Here is a 22,142-nt window from a genome sequence, read left to right as displayed (position 1 = left end):
CTGCGGGGTGGGAAGCGCTTTATGGAGGTAACAAACAGGGCTCACGTACAGCAGAGTGGTACAAAAGGGGGTGTCCCCCTCCCCAGGGATCGGGCACCCAGGAGCCCCCCCGCAGAAGGGGCCAGGGAGGATTGGAGAGGGAGGGGGGTGTCCCACTGAAGGAAGGTCTCACCCACCCCACATCTGGTCCCAGAGGATCCTGCCCCTCCACCAGCGTCGTGGCCCCAGGTGGGGGGCTAGGGGGCTCCTGGCACATCCCCTACCAGCCCCAAGGATCTGAGGGGGTCAGGTGGAGTCGCACCAGCACCCCGCAGCCAAGGTGGCAATGGGTTAAAAACCTAATAAATAGGGGGGCGGGGGCTGGCTGCGGATTTGGGGTGCTGGCATCTCACCTCCGCCCACCTCCCGTGATGCCATGGTGAGGCTGTGTCCCCCCATGCTGCCAGGAGTGTGCCAGGAGCCACCCCAGGAGGTGCCCAGTGGTGGGAGTGCCTATGGTGGGCAGAAGTCCGTGAAATAGGGGTGCTGCAGGGCTTCCTCTGCAGAGATCCGCTGCACCGGGTTGCACTTCAGCAGGTTCTGGGGGAGCAGGGGGAGCCGAGAGTGACACACAGCCCCCACCCACCCCACAGCCCCCCAGAAAGGGCTCTCAGCGTGGGGGCAGCACTCACCTGCAGCAGGTCCCGGCCGGTGGCGTTCAGCTTGGGCACCACGTTGACCAGGGAGGTGGTGGCCGGGTACATAGGGTAGGGCTGGGGACAGAGGGGTCAGCCCTGACCACCACACCCCCCAGACTCACCCCAGACAGGCTCAAACCCGGCCGGGAGTTGCCCAGCTTGCCCCCTCACCTCACCTTGTAATCCGGCAGCTTGGCCATGGCCGGCCACTGCTCCTCTGTGGGGGTTCCCAGCAGCGTAGGGACAGCAGTGGTCAAGGGCCACCACTGCAGCCAGCACCCGGCCACCCACCTACCCCCCCAGCAGCTGTCAGCAGCACAGGGCAGGGCACCCACACCGCAGCACCCAAAGGATATCGGAAGATCCTCTTGAGCTGGTCGTCCACGTCGTTCCCCGGGAACAGCGGCCGGCCCGCGTTGGCCAGCTCTGCAAGGGGACAGCGGGTGGGACAGAGGCCCTGGGACTGTGGTGCCCACGGTCCCCCCTGCCCAAAGACCCCCCCAGGCACTGCAGGATCCTCCAATCTCAGCACAGAGGGATTGAAAGAGACGGCTGGGGACCATCCAGCCCAACCCCCTGCTAAAGCAGGGGCACCCACAGCAGCTTGCCCAGGAGCACAATGGCCAGGGAGGGTTGGAAGCTCTCCAGAGAAAAAGACTCCACAGCCTCTCTGGGCAGCCTGCTCCAGGGCTGCAGCACCCTCACACCAAACAAGTTTATCCTCATCTTCAGATGGAGCCTCCTTGGATGCAGTTTGTGCCCATTGCCCCTTGTCCTGTCCCTGGGCACCACTGACAAGAGCCTGGCCCCACTCTCTTGTCCCCATCCTCCATCTTACGCCTCCCACGCGTCCCTACCTGCAAAGATGCACCCAGCCGACCACATGTCGATGGAGGTGGAGTAGAGCTTGGCACCAAAGAGCACATCTGGGGGCCGGTACCACAGTGTCACCACCTGTGAAGGGCACAGGAAGGGACCCACGCAGGTGACTGGGACCATGCTAGGCAGAGGCCCTGGGCAGGAACTAGGGCAACTGCCCCTGCTCACCTCGGCCGAGTAGCAGCGCACAGGGATGCCGAAGGCACGGGCAAGGCCGAAGTCAGCCAGCTTGAGCTCCCCATTCTGCAGGGAAAGTGGCAGCATCACTGGCAGAGTACATGGCACGTGGCAGGGGGCACAGCAGGGGACACTCTGCCCTGCTGCCCAGCCCGCACCATGGGACCATCAGCCACCATCCCCTGGGCAAATTGACCAGGAAGGTGACAGGAAGACTGAGCCACAGCTGGGGATAGCTGTGACCCAGTCCCCACCTGTGAACTTGCTGCCCAGTGTCACCCACTCCATGTCCCCTCACTCTGCATCATCCCATCCATGGTGTCACTCCTCCACGTCCCCTAATCCCATTGTCCAATCCCAGCCACGACCTGTTGCCCAGTGGCACCCCTGCAGTGCCCCTCACACTGTCACATGGCCCTGGCTGTGCCCCACTGCCCGGCATCACCCCTGCAGCATCCCTTCCGGCGGTGCCCGCGCCTCACCCGGTTGATGAGCAGGTTCTGGGGCTTGAGGTCGCGGTGCAGGACGTTGCGGCTGTGGCAGAAGGCCAGGCCCTTCAGCAGCTGGTACATGAAGGACTGCGGGGGGAGTGGGCACGGGCCGCACTGTCAGCCCCCGGTGCCACCGGCTGCTTCCACAGTCGGGACGGGGCTGTAGCTGTTGCAGCCCCCAAAACTTACCTTGACAATCTCGGGGTCCAGGTCCCCGTTGCAGCTGTCAAAGTACTTCTTCAGGTCCTAGCGGGAAGAGCGAGGCCGGGTCAGGGGGTGGTGGCAGTGAACCCGGCCCCGGTGCTGCCCCGGTACTGGCACCACCCCTGTGCCAGCACTCACCTGGTCGCAGAACTCGAAGACCAGCGTCAGCTTCTTGTCGCTGTGCAGGACGTCGTGGAGCCTGCGAAGGGAAGGGGTACCCTGAGGCGCCCTGAAGAGGGCGACGGGACTCCCTCCGGTACCGGGGACACCCCGGGGAGGGAGCAGCCTGGAGTAGCCCCTCGCCCGCCTTGCCTGACAATGTTCTTGTGCTTCAGCTCCTTCAGGAGGCAGATCTCCCGCAGCGCCGAGCTGGGCACGCCCTGCAAGAGACGGGCACGCTCGGGAGCACCGACACCGGCACCGGCACCGGCCCCCAGCCCCTAACCCAGCCCGGCCCCTCCTCCCCTCACCTCATCATCATCGTCCAGCCGCACCCGCTTCAGCGCCACGATCTCGTGCGTCTCCCGGTTCTTGGCCTTGAACACGGTCCCGTAGGTGCCTGCGGGCAGCCGGGTCACCGCCGCACCGTGCACCGGCACCGCCCCCGCCCTCGGTGCCCCCCGCCCGGTCCCGGCCTAGCCCGGCCTCCCCCGCACCTTCCCCGATCTTCTCCAGCTTCTCGTATTTCTGCATCGCGCCGCGATCCGCTCCGGCCCCAGCCCCGGCCCCGGTACCGGCCCCGGCCCCGCCGCCGCCACACCTCCCGGCAGCCCCCGCGGCCCTGCCCCTGCCACACCTCCCGGCAACCCCCGCACGGCCTTTGCTCGTCACGCCCCCGACGCTGGCCACGCCCGCGGCCCCTCCCTCCCCGCCCGCCAGGTTCCGGGTTCGAGTCCCGGGCCTGCTGGCTCCGCCCTGTGGCTTGGCAGCGCAGGGATCGGGCACTACAGGGTCCCCTGAGGGGGCAGCGAGAAGAGAGTGACCAAGGCTGCCCGGGAACTGCCGGGAGCGGTCTGGATCCTCCTGGTGTCGCCCCACCCCGCTCCGCCCCGGCGCGCTCCCGCTGCCACCACCGCTCCGCCCCGCGGGACCGCGCAGACCCGCCCGGCTCGGCGGGACTCTCCGGTAAGCAGTCGGGACTCTCCGCTGGCATGGCTGGCGGGGCGTGGCAGGGCTCGGACGGTGCCGATCCTATCCGGTCCGGTTCCGGCGCTGTCCCCCCGTTCCCTCCCCGCTGTCCCCCCGTTCCCTCCCTGCTGTTCCCCCGTTGCCCCCCTGCTGTCTGCCTTCTCTACCCGCGGTGCCCTGCTCGCCGATCCCGGTGCCCACCTCGAGCTCCCTGCCACCGATCCCGTTGCTCCGGTCTCGTCCCGTCCGTGCACGGCAGCGCCGATCACGGTCCCACACCACACCCTCTCCGGGATGCCCCCCCCGCGCCCCGGGGCGCTGCACCGGCCCTGAGGCTACCCCCGGGGCAGCGGCTCCTGGACCGGCCCCGCTTCCCCGCTCCCCCTCTCTGCCACCTCGAAGTCCGGCCATGGGACGAGAGGAGCTCGGACTTGGTCCCAGCAGTCCTGGGCAGGGATCCATGGGGCTCTGGCTGCAGTGGGCGCAGCACACCCGGCTGCTGGCTGCTAGCACCCCGCCGTACTCCTCTCCCGCCCACCCATCCCCGACTGTGCCCACCGGGACTTGACATCTCAGCGTCTCCCAGGGCCGGATCAGTGTGAGGGTGCCCCGGGCGGCGCTGGCACCGTTCCCGGCTCCGGGGATGCCGGTTGTTGCCTGTGCGCTTCACCCCTCGGTGTGGTTTTGTCTCCCAGCAACTCGAGGCCGATCCATGCGCTGCCCACCCGGCTCCTGAGCCCACCCGCGACCCTCGGCAGGTGAGAAATGGGACACTGGGGCGCAGCACTGGTACTGGGGCAGAGCGCTGCTGTGTGCCACCAAGTCAGTGTGCACAACCACTCCATTCCCACCGGCTCAGTGGCCAGGGCAGAGGAAACGTCGTGGGGCTCTGCCCTGTCCTAGCGTGTCCCCGATGGTGCCTTGTGGTTGGTGCTCGCCTGGCATCGTATGCCTACCAACAGCCGCCATGTGCCGTGCTGGGTGGCAAGCGGCTCTGCCCGCTTGCGAAACGCTGCCAAGGGGTTGAGCAACCCCGGGCACGGATCCAGCCCCTGCTGCTCTCCCACTCACCCGCCGGTGTGGGCTCCCACGGCCCTAGGGGTGGATCCCTGGGAAGGGATCCGTGCCCCCCTTCTCTGTGTGGCAGCTGCGGGCATGGGCTGCAGGACCCTTCAGGGTCACTGCACCGCTTCAAGGGCTGCCACGAGCGCCAGATTGATCGGCCTAACAACCTTCCTGGCACCAGCAGCTGTGGCTCCCCGTGGGCACTGCTTCCGTCCCGCGGGCAGGGGCGTTGCAGGGGACAAGGAGGAGGCCCCCATCCCTCTCAGATTCTCCTGCCCCCCCATTCCCTGCAATGTCCTGTGGGGTGGGGGACTCTGGCTGCCATCCCCAGCACATCCCCCACAAACTCAACCCTGTTATTAGAGGGGACTCAGTGGCCGCAGAGACTGGGATGAGTGCCCTGGGGCTTGCCAGTGGTGCCAAGGCTATCAGTGGGGGAGTTCCTCCCTGTTCCCTATCCCACAGTACCCCAGAAAATGTGCCTCTGCCTCTCTGCCGTGTTGCCCCTTGGCTTCATGAGGTGTCTTTGTTGGCATTTGGCAATCCCTGGCTGCCCCCGTGCCCAGCAGGAGCCACGGGGCAGAGGTGGGGCTGCCCGCAGAGTCGCTCCAGGACTTGGCACCGTGGCTGTGTTTGGATGAAGTGCCCGGTGCCGGCTCACCCAAACAAAGCCTTGCGCTGCCGCTGCCGAGATTTTTCCTTCCGCGCCACTATAAAAGCTCTGCCCGGCGCCCAGCCAGCAGCAGCGCGTGGCACAGAGGGGCAGACAGCAGCTGCCTACCGCCCCTGGCTACGCTTTGGCCCTGTGTCGTTGCCCACCAGGGCAAGGTGCCACCCAGAGGACACGTGCCAGCCATCGGGTGCCCGGCAGCCTCCGTGGAAAGCTGCAGCTTCACTGGGTCGGTGGGTGATGGGGTGAGTGGGGCAGAGCTGTGTGCTGGGCATAGGGAATGGCACTGCTGGGTTCACACCTCCTTGCTGTGGGTGGGTGGTGGGGTGGCTGGCCCCCAGCACTGCTATGAGTGAGTGTGTGTATGGGTCGCTATGCCCACAACCAGGAGCCCCCATGGCAGCTGCCAGGTGTCAGTGCTGGTGCATGTCCCTGGCGTGGCACGTGGTGCCCGGCATGATGGCACTGGGGCAGTGGGTTACTGGAGGAGGCAGCTGTGCCCGTGCTAGGCTGGGGAGAGCAGCAGGGAATGCCAGCTGAAGTGGGGGTCCCGTGCCACTAGGGGTTCCCAATGCTGTATGGGGCGTCTAGTGCCACGCTAGGTCTGGTGCTGCTCAGAGGGTGCTGGCCCCTCTAAAGCTGGGCTGAGGTGGCTGTGGCAGTGGGTCTCATGGACCTGGCAGGTATGGCAGTGGGTGATGGGAGTGTAACACTGAGTGGCAGTGACCTGGCCGCCGTGGCAGGAGGGATCACACGGCCGGTTCACATGCTGGGCAGCCCCTGCCCACTGCCCCCTGCCCCAAGGCAGGTCCCTGGAGGCAGTGGTGGCGCTGGCACGGGCAAGGGCACGGGGGCGGGTGATTCATGCCCGGATCCGGCGGTTCCGAGGCAGCGGGGGCGACACATATTTTCAGTGGCTTCTCAAGTTGCAGCGTCGGGAAAAGTTCTGCTGAGGTGGGGGGACCTTGTCCGCCGGCGGCCATGGGGGCGCTGCGGGACCCTTTCTGCCAGGGGGGGCTTGGAGCGGCCGCAGTTTCCAGGGGGGTCCTGGAGGAACCAGGTGAGCCGGGCCGGGGGGCTGCGAGGGTGGGCAGGACGCGGGAGCACGACTGCCCCTTGGCACTGTCTTGGTTTGGGGGCGCGGGAGGCTCCCGGTGCGTTCCCGAGCTGCGCGGTGTTGCGGCATATCCCGGGCACAGAGGGGCGGGAGCGGTGTCAGGGCAGCCCCGGGGCACTGCCGGGACCAAGGCGGCTCTGCCCGGGGCCGGTTCATGTCTCCCATGCACGATGCTCCCCATCACCAGTGCCGATGCTCTCCGTGATTCGTGGTGCCCAGGCTATGTCACCACTGGCTGGGCAGTGCCCACGGAAGCCATCCTGTGGTTCTAGGCATTCCCTGCTACAGCGAGGCCCGTGTGGCACACAGGGACAAGGCTCTGCTCTTCCCTGCCCTGGTGCTATGGGTCTGGGGGAGCCGGGTGAGGAGGTGGTGAGTCTGGGCAGCATCTGAGGCTGGGCTCCTGATAATGGCTAGCGGCAAGTGGGGGAGCCCATCCTGCCGAGAGCGACGGTCACAGCCTGACCTGTGACAGGCTCACCCTGCCCTGTTTTCATCTGGCAGAAGGGGTTGCCGGTGGAATGGTGAGGGACATGGTGCCTTTTCCATCTCTGCCGTGTCAGCGAGGCACCAGGGCTGCAGATGTGGCTCCAGCACCTGTGCACTTGTGGCACAGTGGTCACTGTCGATGCTGTGGGCACAGACATGGCCCGTGTGTGTGTGTGGTGATGCCACACACACAGAGACCTGCTCCCAGCACTGTTCCCATCCTGGGCGACACGGTGTGAGGAGGCACAATGCTGCCACTGGCACAGGGCAGCAGGGTGGCTCTGGGTAGCCCCAAGGCTGCCCATCTTGTCCCTGTTGTAGGGTCCTGGTTCTGTGCTGTAGGCAGGGGTACCCCAGTGGGGACACACTGCTGTGGATAGGGACACCTCGGTGTGGGCAGGCTGCTCAGGCTGGGCATTGTCTTGCTTCCCCCCTCGTCTAGCCGTGTGGTATCCGTGGGTTCTGGTAGTGGTTCTGGGGGCACAGGGCCCTCTGGGCAGCCTGATGGCATGAGGCGTGGGCACGGGCTCACTAATCCCCTCGCAGATCAGGCGGGCAGGCCGGGACCCGTCCCAGGAATGTGAGCGGGCAGCCGCCGAGCCGGCTGGCGCAGATCGGAGCCAGCCGGTAATTATCGGCGCGGCGCTGGCAGCCCGTGCCCGTATCGACGGCCCTGCCCCGCTTATCGCCGCTGCCTCTTCCCGTGTACAAGAGGCCATTGTGCTGCACCGGCCAACCGGCACAGCGGGGCTGGCATTGGCACTGCCACCACCCCAGCCCACCTGCTGGCATGGGCCCCGTGGCGCAGCCCGGGCACGTGGCCCTGACCCTCGTGGCTCCAGTGTCAGAGCTTCCCAGGGAAGTGGCATCAGCCATGGGGCCAGGCAGGCCTAGTGTGGTGCCCAGCTCCTGGCATGGGCTGGCTCTGGGCGTCTCTGCAGGGCTGGCACGAGCCACTGAGCCGTTCCCGGTCACGCCTGCCTGCTGACTCAGCCACCACCACGGAAAGCAGAAGTGTCCCCCCCCGCCGCCTGCATGTCACCCTTTCCACGGGGTCAGGCCACTGGCACCCAGGCACTGCCTGTGCCCTGCATGGCTAGACCTGGTGCTGTTGGCTCACCCACCCTGGCATCATGCTGCCAGGTCCCCGTGGTCTCTCAAGGAGAGCTGGTGAGAGCCTGGCGCTTCTTGAGAACAATCCCTGATGTGTTCTGGGCTCTAATCCTGGGATTAAACCCCAAAAGCTGCTTAGTGCCCGGAGCAGCGGGCGCCATCCCACGCTGGAGCCCTGGCACCCACAGCTGTTGTGGCCCAGCACCACGTCCCTGCCACGGGTGGGACTGGGACACCATCCTGTGTGACATGAGCAGGCACCAGGATGCTGGCTTATGCCCAGTTGGTCACTCAACACCATCCCAGTAGATTCTGCCCAGTGCCCCCCACTCCTAGGAGCAGCTCTGACTGGCACTGGGGACTCCCCACACCTCACTTACTGGTTCCAGTTTTCAGGGTTGAGGGAGAGGCAGCCATGGGGACCCCTCAGCATCCAGCTTGTCACCCAGTTTGGAAGTCCCAGCTCCATCTGGGGGTCTTAGACCCATATGGAGGTTGCTGGCACCATTTGCAGTATGGTAGTAGAGTGACCAACTTGTTCCCCCTCCCCCAGTTCCCACCCCAGTGTCCCACACTGGTAAGATTGGAGCTGTGCCAGCCCACTTCTCATGGCACTATGGGGTGCCATAGGTTGAGGAGGTCCCATCATGAGTTACAGGGGCAGGTTTGGCTTGGTGGGCACTGCAGGAGAGCTGGCTAATCCGTGGCTGGAATGTAGATGTGTCGGATGGCAGCAGGGATTAGGGAGCAGCTGGAGTTGGGTAGTGCCAAGGGTCAATCCGGTGGCTGAGGTGGGGCACGAGAAGCCACAGCTTTGGCATCTTCTAGGGCTGTGTCTCCTCATGCCCCACTGCAGTCCACGGTGGGTGATGGTGATGATGCTGGTGGTGGAGTGGCACGCATGTGAGACGCAGTCATCCGTCACCACCCTCCCCTCGGTCCCCACCGTCACGTGGAGCCACATCCTGTGGCAATAAACGCAGCACACCGGTGCTGGAGGGGGTCAGCTGGGTGCCTGCGGAGCTGCCCGGGGGCAAGTGCGAAGTGGAAATAGCAAGTGGGCAAGTTTGGGGCATCGGGACAGAGGTTTGGTGCCATTGGTCACTGGGGGCTGCATCTAGGGGTTACTCAGTGCCACAGCACTGCAGGGTTTGGCTCCTGGCTATGAGGTTGGGCACCGTGCCCGGGGTCCCGGTGGGGGGTCTGGCCCCCCTCCCGCCATCCCGGCTCCACTCCCCTCCTGGCGTTTGTCTTGGCCATGGCTCCCCCGCGTGCTCCAGCTGCCAAGACAAACCAGCCCGGAGCCGGCCAAGGAGGGGCAGACGTGGTGGCACCCTGAGGACAGGGACAGCCGGTGGCAACAGGGAGCCCCAGGCGTGCCCCCTAAGCCCCCCACCCCTCTCTTCCCCCGCAGGTTATGCAGCCTCGAGAGCGTCCCCTGAGCCCCCGTGAGAAGGAGAAGGGCTAAGCCGGCCGTGCCCGCACACCGTGCCAGTGCCAGCACCATGGCCCGCTGCCCGGTGTCCTCTGAGATCCACCACATCGTCTCCTCGGCCTTCCAGAGCGTAAGTGCCACAACAGCAGTGGGCATGGCCCCATGGCAGCCAGAGGGACATGGTGGGACTGCCAGGACCACTCACCTGGGTGAGAGGTGCTGTGGTATGGCTGTCTTGCCATGCTGCACTGGGGCATGTTGGGCTGGGGCTGCCAGCTCTGCCAGTGCCACTCGTGGTGGGTGCCAGCGGTGCCAGCCCGCGGTGGGTCCCAGAGGCAGTTAATGATTAACCCTTTGTGCTGTGCGGTTGCCCGGTGCCGTTGGGCAAGCTGCCGCGACACGTGACCAGGGCGTGCAGCCCCTTCCTGGCAACTTTGCCACCCATGGATTTCCTCGTGGGCAGTTGGGTGAGCTGTGGCCTCCCTCGGGTGGCAAGTCCTTTGTGCCAAGGATACAGTGCCCACTGGAGCCATAGCTGTGCCCAGTGGTGCCACAGGAATGTGCCAGGGCACGTCAGGACATGGGGATGTCACTCAGGGATGGTGCTGGGAACAGCTCAGCCCTGCTGACCTCTGGCAGGGTGCTGCAGGCCCTGGCACACGTGGGGATGTGGGCACTTGGTTACACTGGTCTGGGGATGAGAGTTCAGGGAGGAGATCCTGGACATCACTGCAAGCAGAGTCAGTGTGTGGGCACCAGAGGACTATGGCAGGGACATGTGGCACAGGAATGATGTGAACAGCAAATGTGGGGTCCAAGGTCATTTTGGGGCTGGCAGGATTCTGGGCTGAGGACAGGGATGTTGGCATCCACTGGGTGCTGCCTCATTGGGCACTACCAGGGCTGAATGTAGCCTTGTGGGTTTACAGAGCTATGGGGACTCTGGAGGGGGGCATGGGATGCCTGATGGGGGTCTCGAGCCCATGGAGGGGCCCTGGCAAAGGAGTGTGGGCAGAGGCTGTGGCATGATGCTGCCATTGTGGCTTTGATGCCATGGAGGTGGGTGTGGTGGGCACGATGGCACAGTAAGGTACAGTCTGCTGTCCCTTGTACCACTCAAAGCCCAGGGGCTTTGAAGTCACCAGGACTGGGACAAGGGACCATGGCTCTGCCCAGGACATGCCAGCCAGGCTGGGATGTGTCAGACTAGGAGGGCTGTAGTTCTGGCACTCTGGCACAACCCTGGTTGAGCACTAACTTGGAGTGCCAGGCTGTCCCCAGTGGAATGGCAGCCCCTGTCACCACTGCCTGGGGGTGTCCTGGCAGGCAGAGCATGCCAGCCCTGTGTCCAGGGTGCCCTTCCCCCCCCCCCCCCCGCCTCCGCCAAGTTCCCCCAGCCACATCTGGCACCATCATTCCAGTGCCCCCACGCCAGGGCTCCTCGACCTGCTTAGTCCAGGGGGGTGAGTGGTGGAGTCTGGGGCAGGGCAGGACCTGTGCCCCTCAGCGCTGAGCACTTCGAGGGGCTCGGGGGGGGGGCTCTGGTGGGGGCGGACAGAGATTTCCCCTTACCGGAGTGGGGGGGCACCTTACCAGGGGGGAGCCGCACGTTACCGGGCAGGTTGGAACATTACGGGGGTGAGGGGGGAGGTTGACCCGATCTGACCCGTGCAGCGCCGGGGGAGGAGGGGCTATCGGTGCATTCCCGGTGCATTCCGGTGCATTCCCGGTGCATCGTCAAGCCCCGGGGCAGGGGGGAGGTGTTTGCTGGGGGGCTCTGCTGCACGACGGGGTCCGTGCACTGCCAGGGAGGGCTGGAGCTCGGCGGGGAGAGGTCGGTGCATTCCTGGGGATTCGGTGCACTGCCAGCGGGTCGGTGCGTTACCGGGGTCGGTGCATTCCTGCGGAGGTCGGTGCATTCCTGGAGTCGGTGCGATGCCCGGGGGGCGGGGGGCGTCCATGCATTGCTGGGGGGCATGGGGGTTGTCCGTGGTGGGGGAGGGTCCGGTGCATTCCCGGGGGCGGTGCGTTACCGGGGAGGTGGGGGGCGGGGGGCGTGCATAGCTGGGAGGGGGTCGGTGCATTCCCGGGGGCCGTGCGTTACCTGCGAGTCGGTCCGTTCCGTTCTCGGGGGTTCAGGGCTCGGCGGGGTTGGGGGTTGGGGGGAAGTAGCACATCTCGGTGCCCGCAGCCGGTGCCCGCAGCCGGTGCCCTCTGCGGCCGCTGTCACCTTGAGGCGGGCGCGGGGCGGCTCCGTCAATATTTGGCGAGGCCGGGAATGAGCCGCCGCCCCCCGCTCCCCCCAGCCCCCCCAGCCCGGCCGGGCCGATAAAGCGCTGCGGGAGCTGCGGCGGGAGCGCGGCTCCGCCATGACTCAGGTAGGGCCGGGGCGGGGACGCGCACCCCGCACCCCCCGACCCCCGGCACCCCCCGGACCCCCTCAGCCCCCCCTCACCTTTAACCTCCCCTGGACCCCTCGGATCCCCGCACCCCCGTAGCCCCCCCCGCACCCGCAGCACCCCCTCCTCACCTCTGTCTATCCCAGCACCCCCCCCGCCCCGTACCCACCAGCAGCACTGGGACGGGGGCAGGGTTGGGGGCGTGTGGTAGGGTCACAGTGCCAGGGCATGGCGCTGGGAGTACTGGGTCTGGGCTGGCTGGGGAGAAGAGCTCGGGGATGCTAGGGGTATACGGGAGCACGGCACTGGGACTGCTAGGGGAACACAGGAGGGCACAGCATCGAGGCATTGGGTACACTGAGGGTACACAGCAGGGCACAGCACCAGTGCCTGGTATTGGGCTGCTGAGCGTACACAGGGTGAGCATGGTACCAGAGCATGGCACTGCAGATTCCAAGTTGGGGCTGCCTTGGGAGTGGACACAGAGGTGCCCATGACCATGAGGGAGGAGTTGAGGGCATGGGGCACTCTGGATGGGCACCATCCTGGGGTACAGTGAAATGGGCACATCCCGTACGTACGGGGCCATTGTTGACCCCAGAGAGCCACCATTCTGGGCACTCATCATATGGGGCTATGTGCTGGGGGCCGGTGGCATGGTGGTGCTCGTTATGCCAGTGGTGCCAGGTGCCCACTCAGCCCCGCTGCCGTCCCACAGCCCGAGCAGGAGGCGCCAGGCGCTGTCTCGCCTGTATTCGGGGAGGAAGAGGAGGAGAAGGACCTGAACAAGGCTCTGGGCGTGGAGCGCTTCGAGGAGATCCTGAGCGACACTCACCCCCGCAACGCTGAGGAGGCTGGGCGCAGCTACGGCGAGGAGGACTTCGAGTGTGAGCTGGGCACCGGGCACCGGGTGGGCACCAGGCAGGTGCCACTAGGATGCCAACCTGCCTTGTTGCCCACAGACCATCGACAGTCATCCCACCACATCCACCACCCACTGTCTACTCACCTGCCCCCTGATGCCCGACGCAAGAAGGGGGGAGTGCCAAAGAAGGGCAAGAAGAAGCCACGCCGTGCCTCGGTGCCCGGTGAGACCCCCACCATTGAGGAGGCTGAAGAGGACGAGGATGAGGCTGGTGACACTGAGCCTGAGCCCTCGGCTGAGGAGCTGTGTCCGCCTGAGGCCGTGCAGGTGAGGGCAGGGCCAGGTGTGCCTGTGCCCCCTGCTCTGGGCATGTCTGGAGTGCCGTGGCCAGTGGCACCTTGGTGGGGCTACAGAGCTCTGCAGCAGCCAGTGCCAACCGTTCCCTGCCGCAGTTTTTTCTGCAGGAGGACGAGGTGCCTGAGCAGCGGCCAGAGGAGCCGGTGACACCCCTGGCACTGCCCGTCTGCCCCGCAGATCCCCAGGTGTCCACATCCCCCCGGGCAGGCAGGTGAGTGGGGATCAGAGCTCAGCTGGGGCCGGCATGGGCCTGGGGGGCTGGGACTCCCTCCAGGGGGGCTCGGCTCTGAGAAGGGATTTTGTCCCCCAGCCCCGACGCAGAGGAGGGGTCCTCGTCGGGGCGAGCGGGCGCTGCTGGCGATGCTGGGTCCCCTGGTCGTGCTGTGCCCAAGGTGTCGCAGCCAGGGCACCGCAGCTACAACCTGCACGAGCGGCGGCGCATCGGCAGCATGACGGGCGCAGAGCAGGAGCGCTACCAGAAGATGCCAACGGACGAGTCAGAGGCGCAGACACTGGCATCGGCAGACCTAGACTACATGAAGAGTGAGTAGGGGGCACCCTGTGCCTGGCTGCCACTTGGTCAGCAGCTGAGCTGTGTGGCAGGACCTGGGCCTGGTGGTGGTGGGTCACCCCAATGGGGTGGGTGCAGGGTCCAGCCCTGCTGCAGGCCGGAACCTGCTACTGGGGTGCCAGGGATGAGCTGTGCCCACATGGAGCACAGCCAGGAAGAGATGCCAGAGTGACAGGAGCAGGCAGTTGTGCCTCCCTTAGGTGCTGGCAATTGGCAGCTCAGGGACTCTCAGAGCAGTGGGGGAAGGTTTTGCCTCCTGGCTTCTCAGGGAGCTGCCCACACACCAGAGCCTGGGGGCCAATGGGCACACACAGCTCTGGCACTGGGCACTCAGATGGCCCCGGTGCAAGGAGCCACCACCCTAAGGAGTCACCTGAGCTCCTGTTCATCACTATTGGCAATAGAAAAGCTGCAACTGGGCAACCCCTGGTGGCAGAGATCCCATCTCTGCAGAGTACCACTATGCCATGCTTATGGGCCCCAGGGCTGCGATGGTCTTTGCCAAGCCCCAGCTTGAATCTCTAATCTCCCAGGTGCCATGGGCAGGCTGCCAGCTCGAGGCTGCCCAGTGCTAGGGCTTGGTGGTCACACACACCTCCATTGCTGTCACCTCCATTGCTGTCAGGTCACCGCTTCGAGGACGTGCCAGGGGTGCGCCGGCACCTGGTCCGGAAGAGTGCCAAGGCACAGGTGGTGCACGTCAGCAAGGACCACAAGGAGCCCAGCACCCGGCAGCGCAAGCAGGACCGGCAGCCTCATGAGGTGGGGAGATTGGCACTGGGGAGGCAGGGCTTGGAGTTCTGGTGCCAGGCAGGAGTGGGGCAGGACTGGATGTCCTGGCACAGTTTGGGTGGTACAGCTGGGGGTCCTGGTGTACCAGAGGAGCTGGAGTGTGGCACAGGGCCAGGGTGAGTGGCTGGGTGGGCACTAAGGGGGGTGGCTGCCTCTGTGTGGCCCCATCACTGTAGGGGAGTTCCTGTCATGGCAGTGGCAGGGGGGACCATGCCATGCCAGCATTGACCATGCCAGTCATGTCAGTGCCAACGCTGCCATTCCACATCACAGGTGTTTGTGGAGCTGAACGAGCTGGTGGTGGACAAGAACCAGGAGCTGCAGTGGAAGGAGACTGCACGCTGGATCAAGTTCGAGGAGGATGTGGAGGAGGAGACAGACCGGTGGGGGAAGCCACACGTGGCCTCCTTGTCTTTCCGCAGCCTCCTGGAGTTGCGCAAGACCCTGGCACACGGTAGAGAGGCAGAGCTGGCATCGTGGGGTGCAGGTCAGCATGGAGGGTCCTTGTCCCCTCTCACCTCACCCCCACCCCCATCCCTCACACAGGGGCTGTGCTCCTCGATCTGGACCAGAAGACGCTGCCAGGGGTGGCCCATCAAGTGGTGGAGCAGATGGTCATTACCGACCAGATCCGGGCTGAGGACCGTGCCAATGTGCTGCGGGCACTGCTGCTCAAGCACAGGTCAGCACGGGGGGCAGTAGCCACAGCCTCCCTCAGCTGGAACCTGCTCCCGGGGCCCACCAACACGCAGGGCCTCAGGGTCAGCACAGACATCCTGGCTTTGTCCCACAGCCACCCAAGCGACGAGAAGGACTTCTCCTTCCCCCGCAACATCTCCGCAGGCAGCCTGGGCTCCCTCCTGGGCCACCACCACAGCACCAACCACGTGGGCGAGGCCAGTGAGCCAGCCGTCACCGAGCCCCTCATTGCCGGCCAAGCCGCTGAGCATGAGACACGGGTGGACATGGAGCGAGAGGTGAGCTCAATGTCCCTGTCCCCTGTCCCTGCCTTCTTTGCAGCCTGGCACCCTCCTTGTCCTTGGGAGGGGACCTGGCAGAGCCTCTTTGCCCACAGAAGGAGGTCCTCACCCCCACACCCCCAGCTGGCATCACCCGCTCCAAGTCCAAGCATGAGCTGAAGCTGCTGGAGAAGATCCCGGACAATGCCGAGGCCACTGTGGTGCTTGTGGGTACGGAGGGGTGGCAGGGAGTGAGTGGATTGGGCACCACATGCCAGGCTCCCACAGCGTCCCCTTGCACACCATGGTGACCCCTGTGCCCCGCTATACCCCCTCCAGGCTGCGTGGAGTTCCTGGACCAGCCCACCATGGCCTTCGTGCGGCTGCGGGAGGCGGTGGAGCTGGAGTCGGTGCTGGAGGTACCGGTGCCAGTGCGGTTCCTCTTTGTGCTTCTGGGCCCCAGCAGCACCCACATGGACTACCATGAGATCGGGCGCTCCATCTCCACTCTCATGTCTGACAAGGTCAGCTCTGCCGCTGCCATGCCCCTGCTGTGCCCATGTCCCCACTGCAGCCAGGCTGAGTGCCCCTGGCCGCATACTCTGACCCCACCGTCACCCCACCAGCAATTCCACGAGGCTGCGTACTTGGCTGATGACCGCCAGGACCTCCTGACGGCCATCAACGAGTTCCTGGACTGCAGCGTGGTCCTGCCGCCCTCCGAGGTGCAGGGCGAGGAGCTGCTGCGCAGCGTCGCCCACTTCCAGCGCGAGATGCTGAAGAAGAGGGAGGAGCAGGAGCGGAGGCTGCTGCTGGAGCCCAAGTCCCCTGAAGAGAAAGGTGCTGGTGGGGCAGGGGCTGGCTGGTGATGGGGTCTTGCTGTGCTGAGCCTCACCCCCTCCTGTGGGGATTCCCCATGGGGTTGCCATGATGGGTGTGGCATCTTCTGGAGCATGGGAGTCTGATGCCCCAGCCATGCCAGGACAGTGGCCTGAGCTCAGGTTGCCCCCTGACTGTGCTGGGCTGGGAGCAGTTTGTAGATTCATAGTATGGCTTGGAAGGGACCTTAAAGATCATCCAGTTCCAAATCCCTCTGCCATGGACAGGAACACCTCCCACCAGACCAGGTTGCTCAAAGCCTCATCCAGCCTGGCCTTGAACACCTCCAGGGAGGGGACATCCACAGCCTCCCTGAGCAACCTGTGCCAGTGTCTCACCACTCTCCCTGTAAATTTGGCTGGGCTGGGTGAAGTTCTGTAAGGACTCAGGAGCTGGAGGACAGCATCTTCTCAGGGTTACCCAGGGCATCCAGAGCGAGGTGGTCAACTCGTTGTGCTCCATCAGGTGAAGTCCTTCAGTCTGATCATCAACTGGAAATAAATCCTAGAGTCACAGACTGGTTTGGGTGACCTTCAGAGCTCCTCCAGTCCAACCCCCTGCAGTCAGCAGGGACATCTGCAACTAGGGCAGGCTGCTGAGAACCCCAAATAACCTGAGCTGGGATGGTTCTAGGGTTGGAGCATCTCCCACCTCCCTGGGCAACCTGGGCCAGGCTCTCACCACCCTCAGTGTCAAACATTTCTCCCCTCTCTCCACTCTGAGTCTCCCCGCTTCAAGTTTCAGCCATCACCCCTTGTCCTGGCATGTGCCGCATGTGCTGCTGTCACCTCACCGGCTGTTGTGTGCCGGTCACAGCGCTGCTGAAGCTGAAGGTGGTGGAGGGCGAGGAGGACGCTGACGACCCTCTGCGTCGCACGGGGCGCCCCTTCGGGGGGCTGATCCGCGACGTGCGCCGGCGCTACCCCCACTACCTGAGCGACTTCAGGGACGCGCTGAACCCCCAGTGCATCGCTGCCGTCATCTTCATCTACTTCGCTGCCCTCTCACCAGCCATCACCTTCGGAGGGCTGCTGGGTGAGTGCTGGGGAGCTAAGGGCTATTGCCAGGGCTGGGCATTGCAAGGGGGCACAGAGGCACTGCCAGAGCCAGGCATTGCCGAGGGGTACAGCAAACGTGGGTGCTGGGCACTGTCCTATGCCTGCACCCCAGCAGGAGTGGTTGGGAGGTGTCAGCATGCGGTGCCATCAGTGCTGATGCTAAGGACAATGCCGCCGGCTGTGCCTGAGCCTGTCCTGCCTGCAGGGGAGAAGACGCAGGACCTGATCGGGGTGTCGGAGCTGATCATCTCCACCTCGCTGCAGGGCGTCATCTTCTGTCTGCTGGGTGCCCAGCCCCTGCTCGTCATTGGCTTCTCAGGGCCGCTGCTGGTCTTTGAGGAGGCCTTCTTCACGGTGAGAGCCTGGGGGGCTGTAGGGCACGTGGGTGAGCTAGTGTGTGCCCAGGAGGCTGAGAAGGCCACCAGCATCCTGGCTTGGATCACACTGGTGTGACCAGCAGTAGAGAGGTGATTGTCCCCCAGGACTGGGCACTGGTGAGGCCACATAACCAATCCGGTGGTCAGTTTTGCGCCCCTCACTCAAAGAAGGACATTGAGGGTCTGGAGAAGGGCATGGAAGCTGGTGAAGGGTCTGGAGAACAGGGCTGGGGAGGAGCAGCTGGGTGTGTTGAGCCTGGAGAAGAGCAGGCTGAGGGGAGAACTCCTGGCTTTCTGCAACTCCCTGACAGGAGGTTGGAGCCTGGTTGGGTCAGTGGCAGGACAAGAGGAAATGACCTCAAGTTGCCCAAGGGGAGGTTTAGCTTGGACGTGAGGAACAATTTCTGCCCCTTGAGGGTTGTCCAGGCCTGGCCCAGGGCAGTAGTGTAGTCCCCATCCCTGGAGAGGTTTCCAAGCTGTGGAAATGTGGTGCTGAGGGCAGTGGTTTGGTGGTGCCCTGGCAGTGCTGTGTTTATGGTTGGACTCCCTGAGCTTAGAAGTCTCTTCCAACCCAAATGATTCCATGATTCCATGATCTCCCAGGGCTGAGCCTCAGCCCTGCAGTCACCCCCACTGCTGACCCCTGTCTGTCTCCCTCCATCTGTCTGTATGGCCCTGACAGTTCTGCACGTCCAATGAGTTGGAGTACCTGGTGGGGCGCGTCTGGATCGGCTTCTGGCTCATCCTCATCGTGCTGGTCATGGTGGCCTTTGAGGGCAGCTTCCTGGTGCGCTTTGTCTCCCGCTTCACCCAGGAGATCTTTGCCTTCCTCATCTCCCTCATCTTCATCTACGAGACATTCTCCAAGCTGGCCAAGGTGAGTGGGCAGGGTTGGGTGCATGGTGTCAGTGGGGTGGGAGGGCAGAGGTGGGACCCAGCTGAGGCTGGTGCTGCTCAGATCTTTCAGGAGCACCCCCTGCATGGCTGCCTGCGGGACAACAGCACGGGGCCCGTGGCGTGGCGCAATGGCAGCGTGGCGGATGGCAGCGCGGCCAAGGTGACCGGGCAGCCCAACACGGCGCTGCTGTCGCTGGTGCTCATGGCTGGCACCTTCTTCATCGCCTTCTTCCTGCGCAAGTTCAAGAACAGCCGCTTCTTCCCCGGACGGGTGCGTGGGGCAGGAGGGACGGGACGGCAGCGAGGGGCCCGGGGTGAGCCCAGTGTGGGGTGGAGGGGTTTGGCTGGTGCTGGGGCTGAGGCTGGGCTGAACCTGCTCATCCTCCCAGATCCGGCGTCTGATTGGTGACTTCGGAGTGCCCATTGCCATCCTGGTCATGGTGCTGGTGGACTATGGCATCCAGGACACCTACACACAGGTGGGTAGCACCCAACCACCCTTGCTACTGCCAGGACCCCCCCAACTCTGCACCCTCCTGCTGCTTTGGCACCATCTATGCCAGCCATGGGTTCCACCACGTTGGCCACCTCCAGCTCCTGGTCTTTCACCCCACTTTGCCTTTGAGCCCAGCTGTGGTGGGTCCTGGCACCCACTTTGCCCCATGGCGGGGCAGAGCTGGTGCCGCCTCCAGCATTTCTGTCCCTGTCCTGCAGAAGCTGAGTGTGCCCAGCGGGTTCTCGGTGACGGCCCCGGAGAAGCGGGGCTGGGTCATCAACCCTCTGGGTGAGCAGAGCCCCTTCCCCGTCTGGATGATGGTGGCCAGTGGGCTCCCGGCTGTCCTCGTCTTCATCCTCATCTTCATGGAGACACAGATCACCACGTGCGTATGGTGGGGGGCAGAGGGTCTGTGCCAAGTTGTGTCATGCCGTGTCATACTGAGCCATTGCAGGCTGTGTAGTGACAGACTGTGCCAGGCTGAGCTGTACCATGCTTTAACATGCTAAACTGTGTCATGCTGAACTGTGCCGAGCCATGCCATGTCATGCCGAGCCATGCCATGTCATGCTGTGACATACTATGTCAGGCTGAGCCATACCATGCGTCTGTTCCATGCTGAACTGTGCTGGACTGAGCCATGCCATACTGTGCCAAGTAATGCTGCATCATGTCAAGCAGTGCCAAGCTGTGCTGTGCCATGTTGAGCTATGCTGTGCTGAGCCATGTTCTGCCAAGCTGTGCCATGCATTCCTGCATGACCTACCTTAGGTGATTCTGCCTTGGCATAGGGATTGGACTCAATGATCTCCAGAAGTCACTCCCAACTCCTACCATTCTGTGCTTCTCTATGTCACGCTGTCCTGTGCCAAACTTTGTCATGCCAGGCTGAGCCATGCCATGCTTTACCGTGCCATACTGAGCTGTGCCAAGCTGACAGTCTGCCCTTGTGCCCAGGCTGATCATCAGCAAGAAGGAGCGGATGCTGCAGAAGGGCTCTGGCTTCCACCTGGACCTGCTGCTCATCGTGGCCATGGGTGGTTTCTTTGCACTCTTTGGGCTGCCATGGCTGGCAGCAGCCACGGTGCGCTCCGTCACCCATGCCAATGCCCTCACTGTCATGAGCAAGGCTGTGGCACCTGGGGACAAGCCCAAGATCCAGGAGGTGAAGGAGCAGCGAGTCACCGGGCTGCTGGTGGCCGTGCTGGTCGGTAAGTCTAACCCTGGTGAGCTGCAGTGGTGGCATCTGGGGTGCTCTGAACAAACTGCCATGAGCAGCCTGTCTCCCGTGGGCACCAGTGTGCCTGGATGTGGGGACTGACTGGGCAGAGAAGAGCGGGGCCAGGAGGCTGCGCCCTCCCCAGGCACTGTTGCTGACTGTACTGTACCCAGGGCTGTCTATCGTCATCGGGGACCTGCTGCGGCAGATCCCCCTGGCTGTGCTCTTCGGCATCTTTCTCTACATGGGCGTCACCTCCCTCAACGGCATCCAGTTCTACGAGCGCCTGCAGCTGCTGCTGATGCCCCCCAAGCACCACCCCGATGTCTCCTACGTCAAAAAGGTCAGAAAGGGGTTCCTGGGGGAGGGCTGAGGGACTCTCATCTCGGGCAGCTGTTAGCCTGGAGCAGCCTGGGGTCTTGGGCACTGGTTCATCTGCAGGACAAACTCTTTCAGAGCCTTTACGGGGTCGCAGGGACACAGGGCAGTTGCCCTGGGGCAGCCAGACCCTGGCCATGGGCAGCCATGTCCCCAGGGGAGGCATCGCTCTGGGAGGGGACGCAGGGCACTGGCACACCTGTGCCCCTGGCACTGACAGCATGCCTATGCAGGTCCGCACACTGCGCATGCACCTCTTCACCGGGCTGCAGCTGGGCTGCCTGGCCGTGCTCTGGGCCGTCATGTCCACCGTGGCCTCGCTGGCCTTCCCCTTCATCCTCATCCTCACGGTGCCGCTCCGTATGTGCCTGCTCAGCCGCATCTTCACCGACCGCGAGATGAAGTGTGTAAGTGCCAGCGCCCCGAGGGGCCCTCTGTGCCCATCCTGCTCTGTCCCTGGTCCTGTGGGTCTCTCATCCCAACGGTGCCTTGTCCTGGTGGTCCCTTGTCCTGGTGGATCACTCGTCCTCATGGGTCCCTTGTCCCACTGGATCCTTCATCCTGTTGATCCCTCATCCGTGTGGGTCCCTTGTCCCAGTGGATCACTCAGCATTGTGTGCCCTTCATTCCTGTGGGTCCCTTGGCCTGCAGGACCCTTGCTCTGTGTCCCCCATCCCAGTCGATCCCCTGCTGTCCCAACGGGTGCCAGCTTCCCTGGGTGGGTGGGTTGGTGCTGGAGGTCCCTTGCTGCCCACCCTTTCCCCCACAGCTGGACGCGGCCGAGGCTGAGCCCATCCTGGACGAGCGGGAAGGGGTGGACGAGTACAACGAGATGCCAATGCCGGTGTGAGCAGCTGCCAGCGCCCTGCATCCCGGGCCGAGCCCCCGTGCTGCCGCCCAGATGGGGACGGGCTCCCCCGTGCCCCCTGTGCCTTTTGCGGAGGGGTCACATCTGCCAAAGAGTCGTCGGCTGCAGCCTTGCCCCGCCGGGGACCTCCCTGCACCCCTCCAGCCGCACAGGGTCCGGCCGAGCCTTTGGACCCCCGCCCAGGGCACGTCGTGCCCACGCCACGGGGCAGAAGCCCTCCCCCGACCACCTGCCAGCAGAACTGCGGGTCCTGCCCCAGCTCCTCTGCACCCCCCGGCGCAGGAGCCACCCGAGCACCCCTCCAGCCATCGGTCGGGTCCTTTATTTAACGGAGCAATTCCAGTGGCAATAATCAGCTTCAGAACCAGCGCCCTGGGCTGGGGGAACCCTGCCCCCTGCTCCTGGGCAGGGTCGGGGCACTAGGGGAGGGTCCCCCTGTGGCGGGCCCAGCCGCTGCCTTGTCCCAATAAAGAGACTGGACTTTGCACACTTTTCACCGCTTTTATTGTAAAGGTCACCCCCGCCCCAGCACCCCCTTGTCCCAGCACGGGGAGCAGCCCCCGGCGGCGCAAACAGCCTCCC

At 64.6% G+C, this 22,142-nt stretch overlaps 2 protein-coding genes across 7 annotated transcripts; one reads left to right on the top strand and one right to left on the bottom strand.

The window, feature by feature from the left end:
- Position 1: 1 nt before the first annotated feature.
- CDK5 (cyclin dependent kinase 5) lies at positions 2 to 3,194 on the bottom strand. 2 transcript variants are annotated; one of them, XM_064162699.1, is made up of 12 exons: positions 3,085 to 3,194; positions 2,899 to 2,987; positions 2,741 to 2,808; positions 2,567 to 2,627; positions 2,414 to 2,470; positions 2,216 to 2,311; positions 1,725 to 1,799; positions 1,535 to 1,631; positions 1,034 to 1,103; positions 854 to 914; positions 672 to 752; positions 2 to 579 (listed from the first exon to the last, which is right to left on the bottom strand). In XM_064162699.1, exons 1-12 carry the CDS (start codon positions 3,119 to 3,121, stop codon positions 493 to 495), a joined length of 879 nt encoding a protein of 292 aa, XP_064018769.1. In that variant the 5' UTR covers positions 3,122 to 3,194; the 3' UTR covers positions 2 to 492. The 2 variants fall into 2 exon arrangements, with proteins under 2 accessions (XP_064018769.1, XP_064018770.1); XM_064162700.1 differs by lacking the exon at positions 2,216 to 2,311.
- A 103-nt stretch (positions 3,195 to 3,297) lies between these two features.
- SLC4A2 (solute carrier family 4 member 2) lies at positions 3,298 to 22,047 on the top strand. 5 transcript variants are annotated; one of them, XM_064162675.1, is made up of 24 exons: positions 3,298 to 3,553; positions 4,252 to 4,314; positions 9,425 to 9,575; positions 12,563 to 12,731; positions 12,807 to 13,036; positions 13,162 to 13,277; positions 13,377 to 13,609; positions 14,263 to 14,399; positions 14,703 to 14,883; positions 14,976 to 15,111; positions 15,223 to 15,406; positions 15,505 to 15,619; positions 15,728 to 15,912; positions 16,015 to 16,228; positions 17,084 to 17,302; positions 17,531 to 17,679; positions 18,385 to 18,579; positions 18,661 to 18,870; positions 18,989 to 19,078; positions 19,314 to 19,480; positions 20,053 to 20,306; positions 20,488 to 20,657; positions 20,926 to 21,099; positions 21,462 to 22,047. In XM_064162675.1, exons 3-24 carry the CDS (start codon positions 9,516 to 9,518, stop codon positions 21,540 to 21,542), a joined length of 3,669 nt encoding a protein of 1,222 aa, XP_064018745.1. In that variant the 5' UTR covers positions 3,298 to 3,553; positions 4,252 to 4,314; positions 9,425 to 9,515; the 3' UTR covers positions 21,543 to 22,047. The 5 variants fall into 5 exon arrangements, with proteins under 5 accessions (XP_064018745.1, XP_064018748.1, XP_064018746.1 ...); XM_064162678.1 differs by lacking the exon at positions 4,252 to 4,314; XM_064162676.1 differs by lacking the exon at positions 3,298 to 3,553 and having other exon boundaries at positions 4,204 to 4,314.
- Positions 22,048 to 22,142: the final 95 nt, after the last annotated feature.

The sequence above is a fragment of the Pogoniulus pusillus genome, chromosome 23 (assembly GCF_015220805.1).
Source record: "Pogoniulus pusillus isolate bPogPus1 chromosome 23, bPogPus1.pri, whole genome shotgun sequence".
Lineage (NCBI taxonomy): Eukaryota > Metazoa > Chordata > Aves > Piciformes > Lybiidae > Pogoniulus > Pogoniulus pusillus.
Note: the sequence above shows the minus strand (reverse complement) of the source record. Positions and strands in the feature narration are given on the sequence as shown.